The 19,637-nt window shown below is 33.8% G+C and overlaps 1 protein-coding gene across 4 annotated transcripts in view; it reads right to left on the reverse strand.

Moving 5' to 3' along the window:
• Positions 1 to 2,287: 2,287 nt before the first annotated feature.
• LOC126882403 (Krueppel homolog 1-like) overlaps positions 2,288 to 19,637 on the reverse strand; it is a 31,006-nt gene continuing 13,656 nt past the window's right edge. The window contains exons 1-4 of one of the 4 annotated variants that reach the window (XM_050647337.1): positions 13,825 to 13,921; positions 8,582 to 8,933; positions 4,702 to 5,092; positions 2,288 to 3,728 (exon numbers count right to left, since the gene is read on the reverse strand). In XM_050647337.1, coding sequence (XP_050503294.1) covers positions 2,979 to 3,728; positions 4,702 to 5,092; positions 8,582 to 8,933; positions 13,825 to 13,906 — 1,575 coding nt within the window. In that variant the 5' untranslated portion in view covers positions 13,907 to 13,921 and the 3' untranslated portion in view covers positions 2,288 to 2,978. Of the gene's footprint in view, positions 3,729 to 4,701; positions 5,093 to 8,581; positions 8,934 to 11,528; positions 11,708 to 13,824; positions 13,922 to 19,637 lie in introns of those variants that run through there. The other 3 variants (XM_050647339.1, XM_050647340.1, XM_050647338.1) reach the window with 3 other exon arrangements.

Below are 19,637 nucleotides of genomic sequence, written 5' to 3' on the forward strand. Positions count from 1 at the left end.
ACGACCACCAACCAGATGGGCTGACGATCTGAAGCGTATTGTCGGCAACTGGGTGCAAGCGGCACAAAACAGAAATATGGAAACAGCTGAGGGAGACCTATGTCCAGCAGTGGATGCGTACGGGTTGATGATGATGAAATTAAGTAATTTAGTTAATGGAACAAGACACTAATCAGATTAGTCCATAGTTGGCAAGTGGTATATCACAAGCCAAGCTTTACATTGTAGTAGTACCATCGGTACTCTAAGGAGCTGATAACTGGCCTCTCACGCGGAAGAGTGTAGATCCACTACGAAGATGGAGAGAATGATTTTAAAAAAGGTCTATGGAGCTGTATAACGTATAAAAGAAATGGCGACGTGGTCATGATGCTTGTAGAATCTGACCTGGTAGCAGAGACCAAGTATAATATGGAAATAATGTCACAAGTAGGATCGGTTAAAACATTCTGTCAAGGAACTGCAGAAGGTAGAAGACATCATCTTCGCTGGTCGAAAAAGTTCCACCGTAGCGGTAGAGTACATAAGTGAGTAGGTACTGGTCTCGGATGTAATTTCTAGGGGGATCGGTAAAAGAAGTATAAGTCAATTTAGACAACTTTTTAGGAGAAGCAAATCGATAAGTAATTGGCATATCTACGACCAAATAATTTTATTTATTCTATATTACCATATTGACTTTTTTTATTGGTACCAAGATAAATATGTAGTCCTTTATAGTCTTTTTTGGCACAAATAATATTTTGACTTATACTCTTTTTACTTTATATTAACTATTTGTTAATTTAACTTCACAAAATTATCAGGCTTTAAATATTTTTATCAAAATATTAAATATTTTGATTTAATCGGACTACCAAATGAAGGTAAATGGAGCTAAAGTATTTACCGCTCTATCTAGCGACAATGTCTCAAACTTTTAGAAATATATAGACCACTGTTGCCAAAATCGATCCACAAAACACAACTTCGGTTTTCAAGAAAGAGAGGGCGTTGTAAAAATTTAAATAAAATTTTTTTTACTCCTAGTGCAAATTTTAAAAAGTTGACTTTTAATCTGAAGTAATTTTTGAGCACATTAGCATTTATAGACTATTACGAAGATAGATCTAACCATAGAATATTATCAATCAAGATCTGCTTGAGGAATCCTCTCTGATCGTCTATTTCTTCATGGGTTTCGATTCGTTCTTTTATCAATCGACGGAAAACCTTTCCAATGAGCTAATAAGTAACTCTTATATCTCTGTAATTTTTACAGTTCCTTTTGTTCCCTTTTTTGTGGATAGAGCTTATACACGCCAAACTCCAATCTTCTGGAATATTTTTCTTGCTTGATTAAGCCTTTATTAAAGATCTTCGCGAACAATTCTGTTGCTCATCCTCGTTTTTTTTATATTCCTTAAGGTTCGTTTTATCTCGTCTATACTGATTGGTGGTATTTAAGGTCGCGGCATATTATCATGCATGAATCGTTTCCAGCACGTAGCGTTTAGTTTCCGAAAAATATTGATTTTAATGGTTTTAAATATGAACAATACACTCTGTCTGGAACGTATCATATCAGACACCTCTTTGTAAAATCAGGTTTTTCGGAGACTACGCTACGTGCTGGAAACGATGCGTGCATGATAATACGCCGCGACCTTTGGTCTTCGTCTATTGGTGAAGTCTCTGAATTTATTTCATAATGTGGTACTGTTTCGATCAATAGGGATTTGTAATATTCTGACATACCTACTTATGGGGTTTAATCTCCCTCTTCCTTTGTTATTTTTTTCTAAGGTTTCCTATGAAGCTTCAGATACCTACTCAAATTCCACCAATCTTCTTCTTCGTATGCCGTGCTTGTTCAAGCGTTGACTATCATCGTCGTATAAACAAGCTAATGAAGGGTTTCTTGGTCGGCAGCTATATGAAACAATTCCTCAACCGTTAGAGCTGCCCATTGTCTAATGTTACACATCCATGACAGTTGTTTTCTGCAAACCCAGCGTTTTCCTTTGATTTTGCCCTGAATGATCAACCGCAGTAAGCGTTCTACCCGTATATCTGTTTATTTCTTCACATTTTTGTATCACGTTTGGTTCTTTCTTTTGGTCTCAAGTCTCAGTTTTCTTAACTTCACTCTTCCAGAGAGTGTATGTTCTCAAGTCTTCTGGATTTTATGCTTGTAACCATAACCAGATTCGATAGGCTTTCTTTTTAGTATCTACAATAAACTCGTCTTATTTCTTCTAAATAAAAGGGTGTTAACTTAAGGGTAAATGTTAAATAAAAGCAAATATAATATCCATAATACAATTTATTTTATGTGAATTGTTTACAACTACACTCATGATAGGGAATATAATAATTTATAAATACCACAGGTTCCCCCGACGGGAACTCTCGGCTCAGACTTAAGACTTACAGTACAGTACACATTTACATTATTAGATAATAAAAATTAACATAAAAAACATTTCACGCTATTGTTTCGACGAAAAAATAATCAATATTAAAACGTTAACCAACTATACCTATGAGAACTTACAAAGACTCTTTCCGCCAAAAAACTATACATATACATATATATTGCATAAAGGCCAGGCACTGCCATGAGGTAAAACGTTGGGTCCATTCAGTCTTATCACAGAAAAACAAAAGTCACCATTTGTATCCACGACGTCCAATACAAAATATATAAAGCTAACTTGTACGATTACAAAACTAACCTTGACCATTTATCTTTATGAAGCAATAGCTTACAATAATTTTTTCTATGCTTAAAATATACGAAAAGTTTTGTTATATTTTGTAGGGTAATAAAAATACAAAATCACTTATAGTACTTTCCTTGCAAAACATACTTTTTAATCTTCACAATTACTCTTAATAGTTACTATGTATTAATAAATATATAGTTCTTCATTATTTGAATAACCTATTCCTTCATAAAAATTAGCAGGTTCCATTTGATTTAGTTAGGCGCTGAGTTACGAAGCTCTGGCATACTGGATCACTGAGCTGTACCTAACAGGCGACAAGTCGATACTGGATTCCATCGACTTAAGGATCATTTTGGATCTTTTTCTGGGAGGTAAACTCAATTCTGGGTCAGGTTCGGGAACGGGAGAGACGGGAGGTGATAACGAGGAAGCTGGAGATACGGGATTCGAGCTGGGAGGAGTAATAATGACGTCTTCGGAATGATTCTCCTCCGCAGCGAGTACAGCTTCCACTCTCCTCCTTATACCATCTCCAGCAGTAATAGGAGCGTATTGGACGGTAGGCGTGGAGAAGTAGGCAGGATGTCGCAGAGCAGCGGGATTAGTCTTCATCAAGTTGAAGACCATGTCCTGTGTGTTGCGGTAAACTTCTTCTCTTTCGGTAACTGTAGCTGCTGCTGCTAGAAGTTCGACTCCTGTTGTAGGCACGGCGTAGTTCGTAGGATACCCAGTTGGGGACCCTCTATCCCTTGTGGTATAAACGATATAATCGTAGTTAACAGTTCTTGAATGTTCCAACGGTTCTTGGATGAGAGGTAGTGGGGAAGAAACTTTGGGGTTTTCTAGATCACTGCCACTGGAACACGACGATTCTGAAGTTGACGATGCCGGTGGAGTTGGTGGCTGTTGAGGTATACTCTCTGAATGGCTCTTAATATGTGCCTCCATACTTTTCTTTGAGTTGAATGTGTCGTTGCAGATAGTACATTTGTATACTTTTTCTCCGTAATGGGCAACCTGAAACAAGTAAATATTTATTAGTTCTCCATTAAATTCCCCTATTTAAATTTATATTAAAATAATGAATAAATAGCCAAAATTAATGCGGTGCATCTTTTTAAAAAGAAATTTCTTACAAGCAGACGACTTACGCATCACAGTCCTAGGTTCAAGCTTTGAAGAGGTTGAACAAATATTGGAAGTTGCCCTAAATTTGATGTCCAAACTTAGGTGTCCAAAAGAAAATTCGCTAAGACCAAAACCAAAACTTAAATCTGCGCTTTCCATCTTCAGTCCCGACGCCAAAAGGAAACTCATTATCACCTGGAATAACACCTGGCTAGAGCACACCGAAAAGCCAATATACCTCGGAGTCACACTAGATCGCTCCTTAACATACAGGTTCCACTGTGAAAACCCCGAAAGAAGATAGATGCGCGCAACAATCTTTTAAAGAAACTAATCAACAGTAAATGGGGCACTAAATGACCGGTATGGAAGAGATCTGCGCACGCCAAAAAAGTGAATGTCAATCTGAACGAAACTTGTGGACTTATTATTGGCTGTATGTATGAGACCAACCCAACTGGATAAACTGTAAAGCTTTGGGCATCTCGGATCCTGGATCCCATAGAACGGCCCACGAATTCACTGATACATTCGCTAAAACCTTCAATAACTGGCATCTCCTTTTTGGCTACGAACCATATCCTGGCAGAGCGAGATTGAAAGCGTTTCCTTAGCGCCCTCCACAAAGCGGGATCCCAAACTACTTGCTGACGTTAATAACTGGGAAAACACTAAGAGATAGAATACCGAACGACAAAATAAGAGATCTCTGTAACATACAAGACATAGTATGGTGGGGAAGACAGGTCAAGAGTTATAAGAAGAAGAAGAGACTTTTTTTTCATACATTCTAAAGTGTTGAACAAACGAGATAATGAGATGATTTGAATTGAAAAGTGAATGTCATTGTAATAAAACCTACCTGGTGTAACTTCAGCACATGATTGTATCCAAAACTCTTCCCACAAATTTCACAGGAATAAGGTTTTTCTCCAGTATGTGTCCTGGAATGAACCTTCAACTGCTTGCTGCACGTGAACCCTTTTTGGCACACAGTGCACACGTATGGCTTTTCCCCCGTGTGTGTACGCATGTGGATAACGAGTTGGCCGGACTGGATGAAGGTCTTGGCACACACCGAGCATTTGTGAGGTCGCTCACCGGTATGGATTCGCATGTGTCGATGTAGCTTGCCAGAATGTTCAAACGCGCGGGAACAGACTTCACACTTGTAAGGGCGCTCCTTCGTGTGGATTCGTCGATGAACTGAGAGGTTTTCTTTGACGCTGAAAGGCTTGCTGCAGAATTCACATCTGAAACAAAATATAGAAATTTAGAATTTGATATACATGGTCATGAAAGAAATAAAGTTAATATTTTAAAATACGACTTTTATGGGAATAAAGGAAATCTAGTAAATCTAGATTTTTTTATCCTAGTCTTCTTTTAGTGCAGTGTACTAAGGATTGTAACTCCCGAATTCCATCAGCGTCTTTCTTGAAATTTTAACAGTACCTTAACAGTATACCTTAACGAGCAAAAAAACCTATCCAATGCCGAGGTGTGCTTTTGCCTTGGGGTAGAATCTACCCCAACTGGGGGTTGTAACCTTTATATTGAAAATAATCTTAATAATCAACAGAAACTCTACTAGAGACATAATCTCCACAGAGATTTTAAGCAAAAAATGTTCTGTAGTTTGATGTTTGTATGATGAAAATATCCTAAGATCCGTTCCTATTACTTTCGTGAGAAAATACAACCATACTCCCCTTGCTATTTCTATATGTCTACTCTAATTTTAATGAAATGTTATCAATCTCAAACATTTTATTATTAGTAATTATGAATATATTATATACTAATTATATTATAGGTATAATTATTATTAACATTAGTAATGGGATGCAAAAGCTTGAACAATTGAAAACGAATCATTTTGAAAAAAATTATGGTTGCAGTGAAAAAAATATCTTTATCCTACGTAAAATTTGCTACATAACAATATTTTTCGTAGAAAAAAAATACATCCTTGATACTTTTGTACTTATTTTGAAAAAATATAATATGGTATCTTTAAAAATTTCAAATATTTTTTGCTCAAACTCTACTTTTTTTCAAAGTTATTTATTTTAAATTGTTCAAACTTATGAATCGCATTACTGATGCATCAATACAATGCATTTGAAATAGATAACGTTTAATTGTAATTAGGGTAGAAATAGCAAGGGTAATATTTTGTTTTCTCACTTTTCTCATTTTTCTTATACGCTAGAGAGTTCAGCAAAGTATAATTTTAATGGTTTTCTCAAGTACTTTAACGAATTTTCCAGTTAAATTGACGGTCTTCCTGGTTTTTAATGTTGACTTTTTAAAAATTTTCATTTAGACGTTCGGAAACAATTAGCGTCTCTTTGCAAAGACAATGACGTCGACTTTGCAAAGTAACAAGACACTTACTCAACACACACTACACATTACTCCCCTGACTTAGTAATAAGTTATACAATTACGTGGCTAAAGGTTCTAGTTCTAAACCAAAGCCAGAATCAGAAAAAAAAAATACGAAATTGTCACCTTCGAAGAGGCTATATATAACTCGAGCTTACAGCAAAAATAATAAAAGCAATAAATACTTATCTGAATTTTTGTGGGCTACATTTGATCCATTAACAGTTTTATTGATAAAATATAAAGTTTTAGTTACATAAAGTTAGAATTATTGGTGAAAAATCGATTGAAAACAAGAAAAATTGAAACTCTCAATCGCGAATAAATCTACAAGTATTGATTTTTCTAAAAAATAACTCTTTTAGAACATTTTTTGCTTAGAAAATATAAATAGTTTATTTTCAATATAAAGCTTCCAACCCCCAGTCCCCCAGTTGGGGTAGATTCCACCTCCAAGGAAAAAGCACACTTTGTCATAGAGTAGATTTTGAAGTTAAGGGTAAATATAGGTTAATTGGAACAATAATTGTTAGTATTGGAACAACAGTAAACGAAGAATAGGATCACTCACAAGAAGTAAAAGTTAGAATAGAGAAGGCTAGGAGTGCATTCAAAAACATGACCAAACTCTTGTGGCCAAAGTCACAACCTTAATCTGGAGATAAAATTAAGACTCCTACTATGTTATATCTGATACATCTTCTCAATATTGTATTACGGAGTTGAATCCTTCTCCTACGGAGAAAAAACTTGAAGCCTTCGAGATGTGGCTATACAGGCAAATCCTAAGGATATCATGAACGGGCAAGATAACCAACAAAACCGTACTACGAAGAATATTTAAAGAAAGAGAAGTGATATTTACAATTAAAAAGAGAAAGTTAGAATATCTTGGACAAATAATGAGAAACGGCACATAAATACAGATAATCCTTCAAGGCAAAGTATTCGGAAAGCGAGGTATAGGGGGAAGAAGAATTTCATGCTTAAAGAACCTGAGGAAATGGTTCTCCACAACAACAACAACTAATCTATTAAAAGCATCAGTTAATAAAATAATTATAGCCAAAATGATCGCCAATATTCGAAACGATAGGCACCAAAATAAGAAGAGGTTAATTCCAAAATTTGCGGAATTGGTGGAACACTGGACTGTACAACTCTCTTATAGCTGTTCTAGTCTTCTTTATACAGTAATAAATACAAACAAAGTGTACATAAAGAGAGGAATTAGGACCAAAACGATATGTAGATTAATAAAATATGAATGATTGTAGTTGGTGGTACTGAAATAAAATATACCTAGTTAGACAAGACGAAAACGGCGGGTCCGTTGGGAAAAATATTCCCATGAGATTTTTTTGCATAATCATATTCGTGAGACATCCCAGAATAAGGTTCAAGAAATCACCCACGTGAAAAGTGGTTCAATTGTTTTTAAAAATTTTCTTTAATCAAATTGCAAAAATCAATATTTTTGGCTCGGACAAATTTTTTTAGGTTTTTTTGACCATTCTGGACAAAAAAGGTCTTTTATAATTTTTCTCTAAAGTTGATCTTTTTTGAGTTATAAGTAATATAAAATTTGAAAAACCCGAAAATGACCCTTTAAGACTTAATAACTCGGTTAAAAATTATTATTATGAAAGTTAGAAAGTGACTAAATCAAAGCCTCCGCTACGTGATCCTGAAGAAATCTGTGTTATAAATGTATTACTAAGCTGTTATTTTTAATTAATAACACAGTTAACGGTTATATCGTATTGACGCGGCTGTAAATGTGAGTGCAAGTAAGATGCACAATTGGACTGCCGGAATGGCATCTCTCTCTCACTCAGCATTTACGGCCGCCTAACACGTGCATGGCGCTCATTATTATTACTTCAAAATAACAGCTTAGTAATAAAATAATGACAAAAATTTCTTCAGGATCTTGTAGGGGGCATTAAACTTTGATTTAGTCACTTTCTGACTTTCATAATAATAACTTTTAATCGAGTTATTAAGTCTTGAAAATCGCCATTTTTCGTTTTTTTCAATTTTAAATTGTCTATAACTCGAAAACGATCAACTTTAGAGAAAAATTATAACAGGCCTTTTTTATCCAGAATGGTCCAAAAAACCTAAAAAAAAATTGTTCGGGCCAAAAATATTGATTTTTGCAATTTGATTAAAAAAAAATTGTTAAAAAAAATTTGGACCACTTTTCACGTGGGCGACTTCTTTAACCTTAATCTGGGATGTCTCACGAATGTGATTATGCAAAAAAATCTCATGGGAATATTTTTCCCAACGAACCCGCCGTTTTCGCCTTGTCTAAGTGGTACTAAAGTCTTAGATAGTATTCTTACCTAAATGGCTTCTCCCCTGTATGCGTTCTGTAATGTCTTGTCAGTCTTGCAGGCACTGCGAAAGTCTTGGAGCAAATGTTGCATCGGTAGGGATCCTCAGTCTCTTTGGCGTGGGTGCGAGCGTGGTTCGTGAACGCTACTTTGGAAGTGTACATCTTGTTACAAACTTGACACTGGATGGCTTCGGAATCGGCTGATTTGTTGGCGAAATGATCAGAGGAAATTGTTAGATCAGGACTGCAAACGAGTTTCTTCACTGAGAGGGGTTCTTCGTTGGACGTACGAACTTGAGCTATGGGCAAAGTCGCTTCGCTGTAGTAACCGACCATCTCTGGTATAGTCCAGCCTTCTTCTGCAACAAAAAGAAAACGATGTTTAAAATTATTGCTAGACGATATTATTATTACGAAATACAGTAGAACCCCGATTATCCGTGCTCCTCGGGACCGAAGGGTGGCACGGATAATTGAAAAGCACGGATAATCCAAACATGTAATTCTTATGTATAATACATATGTATGTATACACATACATATGTACCTACCACAAAAAATTACAGAAAAAAATAAATCTTTCATTATGAGTCTCCCTTTCGTCATATAGAGTTTCCATCAAGTGATTTACGATGACGCTATTTTGATAAAACCTCAAAAACGCAACTTAAGTAATAGAAAATCATAGCACGGATAATCCGGGTTCTACTGTATTGCAGTTTCTGTTTTACGGGTATTTTTAAAATGTTGGTGGATGCAATTTCAATATTTGGCGGAGGTGTATTCAATCTTCGCCAAAATTTGGAGCAGGTTTTATTCAAAATATTTTATTTTATTCAATTTGAAATCTCTTTTAACGATTTATTATATTTTTTACAATATTAATACTTTTACAAAATTTTTAAGTTTTGTAATAAACAATTAAACATTTAGTAAGTATTCAATGTCTGTGAGTGCAAATCATTCAAATTTCTACTTTGTCTTGGATTTTTTTGTCTGGCTATTTCTCTAGTATGTAGGTATAAAATTTACAAAAGAACAAAAAAGGTGAATTATAAAAAAAATTAAATTATGCACTGTCTAAAGCGGTCATAATTAATGAAACAAAGAGAAAATGTGCTATTTAAGAGAACTTATGTTAAATAAAGAAAACCAAATTTCAGAAATTAAAGGAATAATGCAGCTATTGCGGCCTCTTTCTGAAAGTAAGGAGGGAACAATTCCAGATGACGTCCTATAAAAAAATTCCAGACATTGCAAAATGACGAATGCGCCGATATGGATATCAAACCCAAGAAATGATGATACATCTTATCTAGAGTTATCAGACATTTGATGGAACTCAATAAAAGAAACAATACGAACGAAATAGAGCTAGCATATAAACTATCTTTTGCAAACCGACCATCCTAATAGTATTGGCAATATGTTTGTGATATTGTGCTTAAAATGACATACGAACGCTATATTGGGACTGTACTGTGTACTGAACGCTATATTGAACAATCTTATCGCACCCTCAGTGCAAAACTGTTGTAAGTCAAAAATTTTATGAAAATGAAGTAATCATGGTATTCGCTTGTAAAATGCATATCTATACTGTGTAAAACTTAAGTAACTTTCAAATGCTCAACCGGCTAAATATCACAATTATCACACCGACATTAGCACAGCAATAATAGCATGAAAATAAACAAAATCGTCTTATCTCGAAACTTACTTATTTTGACTTACAAAACAGTCTTGCACTGAGGGTGCGTTATGGTCGTAATGATATCTAACAAGAATACACGTTAAATGAGAAAATTTCCTGTTATATAGACCTTGCGAAACAAAAAAGGAGACAATGGATAATAGAATATAAGCACCTATTATCCTATCAATTACCGGTGTCACTCTGAAGAGTATTCTTGAGGATATCAACAGCATGCTGAAAAATCTTTGTTAAAACCAAGTAAAAACTGATTGGTACTGCTAGTGATGTTCAAATGCATCAAACAATTTTTATACGATACACAAACATACCACATCTCCTAGAGTTCGCCAGATCTAAATTCATTTGACACGGTATTTATCTGAACTGAATGAATTTTCCTCTTAGAAGGAGTGCCAGACGCATAGTGTGACTTAAGAAAATATCTTCGTCAAACTGATGCATTTAATTAAGCAAGGCATCACAGTAAATAGAAATCATCTTCTCCTGCTCCCCATAGCCTTTTAGGTGTCGGATTGTGATTTCGGTTCATTATTTATCCTTTTTCCACTCCCCTCTTCTTCTTTAGGTGCCGTGTCCGTGTCCGTATTCAGACATTGGCCGTCATTTACCTCATCTACTTCTCTTTCCAAATAGAAATAATAAAAGATAAAATACTGATACCTGTTAGGAATATCAAATAGCTAAAAGAATACCACAAGTGCAAGTAAAATAATGCGCAAACCATTTAATAGAAGATGCTGATGTCGATTAAATTCACGCAAAGTAATTCACTGGGAACAATTTCGGAAATAATTGCTGGTTGTTGTTTGATCAGAACACTATTTCGAAAATTCCGTGATGATGCATATTCTGCGTATTTGACATTTTTAGCATTGTCACCAAAGTAATCAAGATGTTCGGCGAAACTGTTCAATTAGAGATAAAAACTATACGCTTGTCTAAAATATGAACCATCAATGCCGATATTTTGTGTTTCAATGTATAATTCTACTAAAAATTTCTGCTGAAAAATTCTTCTATTCACTTGCCATAAGTATTGAAGGACAAAATACGATATTGTTCCGGTAGTTGATGAATCTATTAATTAGAAATCATAGGCGTATAGACAAAACAACTTTGATCTTTTCAAGGATTGTGTAAGATATAAAAGAGAGCGCAGCCATTTTTCAATTTCCTGCATGATTTAAATTGCTATCTCACGAAACAATTATGATTATGTAAGCTTATACATACGTACCTACTTACATCTAGATTTTTCCTTCGTGAAAAGAAACGAAACCTTTGCACAGTCTCCCACTAATTGCGTCGAAAACCTTTGCACCTTTATCGCGTTAGATTAAGACTTACGGAAAATTTACGGAAAACCACGATATTGAACCATAAACTAGTAATGCATATGCATTCGACTAGTTGTAGGTTAAATGTATTTTTAAGACACAAGGTCAGTAAAATAAAATGCATTTCAACTACGTACATACTCTGATGCAGATAAAGTAGATAACGGTTTCTATGCGAATATTATACAGGGTGTATTTGGATAGATTATCGATTATCTAGCTGATTTATCTATTTTAACTATTAGATGACAGAGAAGGTGGTGGCTTTTGACGACAAGTTTTTCACATATTTTTTATTGGAATGCTTAGGTCATGGAATATCATGATGATCATTCTCTTATTCCATTGGTCAATATATCATAGCCGATCTTATATTTTGTGACTGATTTTTTGTGCTGTTCATTATTAATATTTATTTTTCATCCTTTCTCGCAAGTTATCATATATAAATTTCTAAAAGCTTTTTTTACGGTTTTGTAAAGCATGCACGCAGATCTCGCATGTATACATAGTGGCCAAATATTTCTTCTAATATGTATGAAAATTCTCTTCTCTTCTCATAGTAAGCTGTTTTGTGTTTCGATAAGAGAGGGTGTTGCTACTAGTACTAGCCTAATTTTTGTTTTGTTATGTTGGTACAATTTTCAAATGAACGTATATTAAGTTGCATTTCAATCTGTCAATGTCAATTCATTCTTTGTTTACAAGCTTATTTACCGTCGATGTGTCAGCGTATTCACCAGATTTTGCCCTTTGCGACTGCCATTTGTTTCAATATCTAAAAAATTCATGCGTGGAAAGCGTTTTTCATCGAAAGATGAGGACAATGAGGTCATAACAGCTATGGAAGCGTAGTTTGCAACCCTTTTAGTTTCTCACTTTAAGAATGGAATTCATAAATTGTAATCTAGTTGGAACAAGTGTATTGATATTCAGGGAAAGTGTACTGAATAATAAAGTGTATTTCAAACCATAAAATTGTGTTTTTCTGATCAAACCGCAAAAGTTATTGAAAAAAATTTGTTATTTCTTGACCAGCAAAATCTCCAGACCTGAACCTAATTGAGAATGACGAGAGTTGCTTTGATGAGACGTGTTATGATCAGTAACCTTTGTTTAATGATCACGAAGAACTGGTCCTTTTTACAAAAGCAGGCATTACAATCGACTAAAATGAAATAGATCACCTCATTTTGAATACTATCAAAAAATGATGGAAAATTTTTACTGTGGATGACATTGCGTATCTCTGTTAAAAGAATTGCGTACCTTGTTATAGGATATTTTTTATAAGATTCTTCAAACAATGATAGAATGCAGGAAAATAAGTTTTTTTGTAGTTTTCCAAATTATTCTACAGCGTTTGATATTAAATGCTAAATAGACTCTAATGTAATCCACCTAAAAGCATGTTTAGAGCTTTCAAAATATTAGTTAACAGTTCAATCTTCAAGCAACATTGGAGTAACTCATCTAAGGGATTATTATGCGTTGGAAAACTAAAAACAGGACAAACATCTACCCCTTATCTCAAAATATTGATCAAAAATTAAACTTCTGAAGAGACGAAAATAAGAAACAAAAGAGACAAAACAGATGAAAATAAGAATGGATATATACACAAAAGCTTTGGAAAAACGTGTAAATATTGAAAACAGAAAAAATCTTGAAAATGTAAAACAACACTATTATCTTGACCAGGATTCTTATCTTTCATATTATGTACTCACAAAAAACATGCTAATGGGGTATTAGGAAAACATGCTAAGAGGGTGGAAAACAAGTCAAAATAGTCCAATAATCTATGACATTTTACATATAAAACTATAGGTTTAACTAATTAAAACTAAAAGAAAATTTTTAATGAACAAAATTTAATATATTTATTTAAATATTGACTTTTTTCCTATTTGCTCGACTGCACTCTAATATTTAGCATTTTGTTGAAAAATCCACTGTTGTCGAGTTTACAGTTTATTAAAGTAAGTTTTTTACTAATATAGTAAATTTATAATTTTGCATTCTATTGCAAAATTCATGAAATATTTAGTATTGTTAACCTTAACTTAATTGTACTGGTGAATTACCAATTTAGAATTTGCATTAATTATTTTTTTAAATCCACTGTTGTCATATTTCCGGAAAAAATTCAACTTTTACAAAATTGGCTAAATTATCTTTTTTTTTTTGACATACCATTTTCGTTTTCATTCTTGCACCGAATGAGCAAATTTTTGATAAAAATCTCCTGGGCCTCCGACAATTTTTCACTTCCCATATCGGCTGCTACCACTACTAACTAGAAACTTAACAACCAGTCTAAGGGACCAACAGAAAGACACTAAGAGAGTGCGTAAAGATGCGTTGAACGCGTAAAATGCATCCTCAAAAAATGACAATCGAGAGTGCGTGGCGTTAGACCCTAAGCTCCGCCCAATGCGTGTGCATAGCGTAGGCGGGGGGAAGGGCGAGAGGGGTGTTCACGCACAGGATTTTGGGCAGGTCGACGACCTCTGCGGGCCCTGCCGAAAAAAAGAAAAAGGGGAAGTGTATTCGGTGTCGTTGCACTCTCGATGCTCGGAAACTCTCACTGGATGTCATCTCTTGGACAAGTTAGACCTGATGAGGGTATTAACTTCTTTGTTTGGGTTTCGGGTTGAATGCCACCGAAGATCTTTTTATAAAAGGTATTTACTTTTCGGATGGGCCGCGTTTTTAAGTACAACAACACTACAAAAAACAGGTATCACCATGATGAAAGCCTAAATAAAACGTTCGTGGGAGATGTTATTACTGTTTGGACTATTTATTATTGTTTCTCTGCACTAATTCCAAACAAAATGTATACAGGGAACAGGGAACAAAACGAAGGATTTAATTAACTACACACTTCGAAATGGGTAGTTAAATAACTGTTTTGACCATTAAAATTACATAAATCTTAGCAGAAAAGGAAGAGAAACACCATTATCTGGATTAGAATTTGTGAGATAAGCAATATAGTAAAAAAATAATGTATCGACAGGCTCTACATGAAATGTAGCACCAAAAATCGTTCTATTTTATAATTGTACTCCGTTTCAAAATAATTAATCGACAGTTTTTATGACACTCACATAGAAGGGTATCGAAGATTTGCTGATCAAGGTTTGCTAGAATTTGTTTCAAAATCAAGACTAGCATGGAGATATCTTATAATGTTTTTGTAAATTATTTGGATCAAATGATCATTTCCTACCAATCAATTTTATTCTGTCGTAGTTATGGACAATGAGCAAATGGTTAATGAGCAAAGAAACTAAGACGTAGGGAATAATAAAAAAAATTTTTTAAGTTATTTAAATGGCATTTACGCAAAAATATCATCAACAATTCAGCAGAGGAAGTAACATTCTGGAAACTCAAGAAAAAATAGAGTCAATTACAATTTCTTTGGGACATAAAGACATGATGACTGCATTATATGCCATAATATAAACGAAAGAAAACTAAAAACGGAACAAGAAATGTCACATCATGAAATAATTGCTCAATTCATTGCCTTATTTTCCACATAAAGTTAATTTCCCTCGATATAATTTTTTCCGCAAAAGATTTTATATTTAGATACATATAAGATTTTATTTTATTTTCGTTTATTATCTGAATGGAGTCAAAAGGAAGCCCTTGGCAGTTAATTAAAAATTATATTATTAATTATATGTAAATTTATGGTAAAAAAATATATAAGGACTAATTTTAGCAGTGTGCGTCTCCCAATTAATTTTTGGTTGCCTTTTTTATGAGTTCAGGTCAAAATTGAGGTTAATGTACTGAGTTTTAATTCAGTATTTGCAAATATATACACGAGAAGTATGTATTTCCTTCTATGACATATTTGAGTTTTTTAATAAAGTCCTTTGAGAATATCAAGTACGAAAAACTAATAGAATCTTTACAAAAAAAGAACACTGATCCAAATGTATAAAAACATTGGAACCAAAATGCGTTTATTTTAACGGAGACAGGGGATCCTGAGACCATAAATATCCTAAAAAATCCTGAGGCCAAAATACAAGAGGAGTGAGACAAGGTTGTATACTCTTGCCATTATTATTCAACCTATATCAGAAGAGAATAGAGATCGTGAACTTGTAGAACTTTTTAAAAACTGAAAACATCTTGCCTTGGACATATTTATATTCAGACAAGAGAATAAGAAGGAAAAATAGAAGGAAAGCTTGGTCTTGCAGACGACAAATAACCTGGCTGAATAACATCAAGAATTGGACATTTAGACCTTGTATTGAGACAAAATAAAAAAAGCACAGGATAGAGATGGAGATGAATTTGCAGAAGTCGTAGCCAACCTCTATTAGAGACGGCTCCTAAAAAAGAAAAATAAAAGTTTCTGAAAAAACCAGGTAACCAAATATCTCTTTCTATAGCAGTTTGGAAACAGATGAGATATTGATTTGAATATTTGTATTCAAAACCTGTAGTACTTTTTTATTAACTCTATCATGCTCAAAAACAGTGACATTAGTTTAATTTGGACAGTCAAAGAAGCGTCCAAAGCTGTTTGTTTATAAATTTTAACAAAGGGTTGTTAGAAAAAATATTTATTTTGTTTTATGCAATTAGCAAAATCTTGAGACATCTTAATTAGTGATGAGCAAAACAAGAACAAGACCAAGACAAGGCTAGTCTTGGTCTTGGTCTTGTTCTTGCAAGCTTGGTCTTGGTCTTGGTCTTGCAGCTAAAAGGCAGTCTTGGTCTTGGTCTTGGTCTTGCACTAGCCGGTCTTGTTCTTGGTCTTGGTCTTGCTGCAAGAGTCTTGCTTTTTTGGTAGTAATAATTTGAACCAAACAATTTCGAATAAAATGTACATTGAAATAAATAAAGATGTGAAGAATGAAACTATATTTTTGCTTTAAAATTTTAACAGAATGTAGAATGTAGTTTCAAACGGATACCAATTTTAACATTATACATTCACCTAATGACCTAATTATTTCTCTTTATATAAAGAGATTAGAGTATATTTTTATAATGGTAATGTTTATCAGTAGGAAAAACCTGCATTTACAACCCTTGTTGCAATTGCCGGCCTTCGGTTGTGTCACGTTGTGTTTTGCATGCTGTCGATACCTGCCGCCTGCCTTCAGACCACGTCTTGAGTCTGGATTACTGTTTATTGCCCCTGTATTTTAATAAAATGAATAAAATGTTAAAGAAAAAGAGCTTCTTAAAGGTGCCACAAATGGTCGGGGACCTTCAATTCACGGATTTTACGAAAAAGAATAAACGGTTTATAGTTGTTAACAGATAATGATCTGCTCCTTTCACTCGAACACTGTAGTATTTATCCTACGAGGGTCAAATTTAAGAACATAAATTAAATTTTTTTAAGAGAACACAAAAATCAAATATTTTTTATTCTATTTAATCATTATTTAATATAATTAACTTTTTTTATAAACTAACTAAAACATACTTTTTAGTAAATACTTACATATTTACCATACCTATTTATAGACCTAATACTATAACATAATAACTAAACTTAATGGGGAGTTATAAACGCTTAATTCTGTAATTTGTTATCTTGCAGTTTAGGTCTGGATCCCGCGTATTAAAAAAAAAGTTGATTAATAGCAAACTGAAAATTTGTTAATAGCTTAAGGGTGTCTAGTCGGATAACCTTTGATATATGGGAACACTGGAACAGGGGTAGTTTTAATTTTGGAACAGGTTAAAAATTTGGAACGGTCATACCACCAAAACGGCACATTTATTTTGTCCGACAGAATAGACTTAAACTGTCAGAACAGAGATTAAACTCTTATGCAAAAATCAGACTGCTATTTATCACCTGTCATAATTCCTGTCATTTGGCATATTCTACATGTTCCACTCATTAAAACGCACATTTGGTGATAAATATCAGTCTGATTTTTGCATGAAAGTTTAATATCTGTTCGGAGAGTTTAAGTTTGTTCTGTCGGACAAAATACATGTGCCGTTTTCGTGGTCTGACCGTTTCAAATTTTTAACCTGTTCCACAACTAAAACTTCCCCTGTTCCAGTGTTCCCATATATCAAAGTTTGTCTGACTAGACACCCTTAAGCTATTAACAAATTTTCAGCTTGCTATTAATCAACTTTTTTTTTCATACGCGGGATCCAGACCTAGTTCTTTAATTTTATTTAAACTACATTGATCTCGTAACGCGAGTTATTCGCACTTTTTATTTTCACATATTTTCGGATTGAATACCCATTATGACATTTAAAATGTTGAAAATATTCAAATGTGGGTAGTAAAAACTAGAATTTAAGATACACTGAAATGATGCGCATGCATTTCAAGTGCGGCACATACTATTTGTAGTACTGGCCCTTTCTGGGGAAAACGTAGATTCTTCCAAATAGTTTTCAACTATGAAATCAGTAAAATTCTTTACGCGTTTGTCATCCGGGATTTTCACAAATAATTCAACTTCCAACTTTCGTTGATTGTAAAAAATTAATCCAAAAAATAATTTTAAAAATTTCCCAGTATCGGAATTTTTGTCATTATATTCATAAACTGAACCTAAGCTTTGGATTTTGCGATATCAAGCTTGACACATTACAATCGACAACCAGTTATTTTTTATTCAGGCCACAATGCTTTCACAGCATTGTGAATCCCTTTTCAAAATCTATTATGATATTTTTTGTGTTAATTTTAAATTTAACGACCTTCATTTTTGCTCGATTATGCGAAAAGAATTGAAATAAGTGTCAGTATTTTTATTAGACAAAAAAGCGAAAACTACTGGTACATAAAAACCGTTTTTAATTGCATTTTTTTTTATGGATTACCCTATCTATAATTACATTTTTTTGTCTTACAAGTAATTTCAATTGTCCTTGAACTGTCGCCGTTTGAAAACTTGCCTTCTGGACACTTTGAAGGTTGAGAAAATGCAAACCGTTTGACTTAATCAAAACGATTTAAAAATATAACCAAAATATTATGTATTTTAAAAATTCGATATTGTTTAAGGTTTCTTACAATGTCAGTATATATTATTGAACTAAAAAAATAAAGTTAAATAATAAAAACCAATTTTTCTCAAAAAAGTGCAAGAGTCTTGCAGGTTGGTCTTGGTCTTGCGTGGTCTTGCAAAGTTCGGTCTTGGTCTTGGTCTTGTTCTTGCAAGCTTGGTCTTGGTCTTGGTCTTGCAACCAAAAGGCGGTCTTGGTCTTGGTCTTGGTCTTGCTGCAAGACCAAGACCAAGACCGCAAGACCAAGACCAGTCTCGCTCATCACTAATCTTAATTGAGTTATTTGTTTATGAATTACATATTACATTAACCTTTTAAAAAAATACAAAAATAAATTTATATAATCTTCAAATTTTCCGTTGCGTGTTTTGCCATGTAACGTTATGTATTTGCGATAATTAGGTATTATTTTCGTGGGGGTCAAAAAACTCTTCCCCGGGCCTATGGCAACACTCGGTATTTTAGTTCATAAAAAAACAAAAAAACAAATATTTGTCCGCGGGGATAAAGGTTTCGAGATCACGTATACAATATTTGACAAGTAGGTACATAATTTATTTATATTTATTTTAAAAATACATAAAAAGTAGCGATAAGGTTGTGCTTTCAATGAGGCGAATTGACCGATAATTGTTATCTCTTTTTTAATATGAAAGTTTATTGACCTAGGCATTCTTTTCTTTTTTTCTCTGGAAGCCATCTCTACACCTGCCATACCATAAGTCAGCCAATTGGTTCATTGTACATCTTTCATTAACATATCTTCCATTAATATTTTTGTTAATGCAGTTTGCATTGTATCTGTCTTATACACGTTGATTTTTACCTTTGAGCTTCCTTCCTTTCTGAATGGGTTCTGTTATTCGATATGTTCAAAATTATCCCACTGATACTCCTATCTACTTCTTTCTCATAATCCTTAGTGCCCTTCACGGCGTGTGATATAGGGTTCCGCCTCATATTCATTTCTTCCA

This window comes from Diabrotica virgifera, chromosome 3 (genome assembly GCF_917563875.1).
Source record: "Diabrotica virgifera virgifera chromosome 3, PGI_DIABVI_V3a".
Taxonomy (NCBI): domain Eukaryota; kingdom Metazoa; phylum Arthropoda; class Insecta; order Coleoptera; family Chrysomelidae; genus Diabrotica; species Diabrotica virgifera.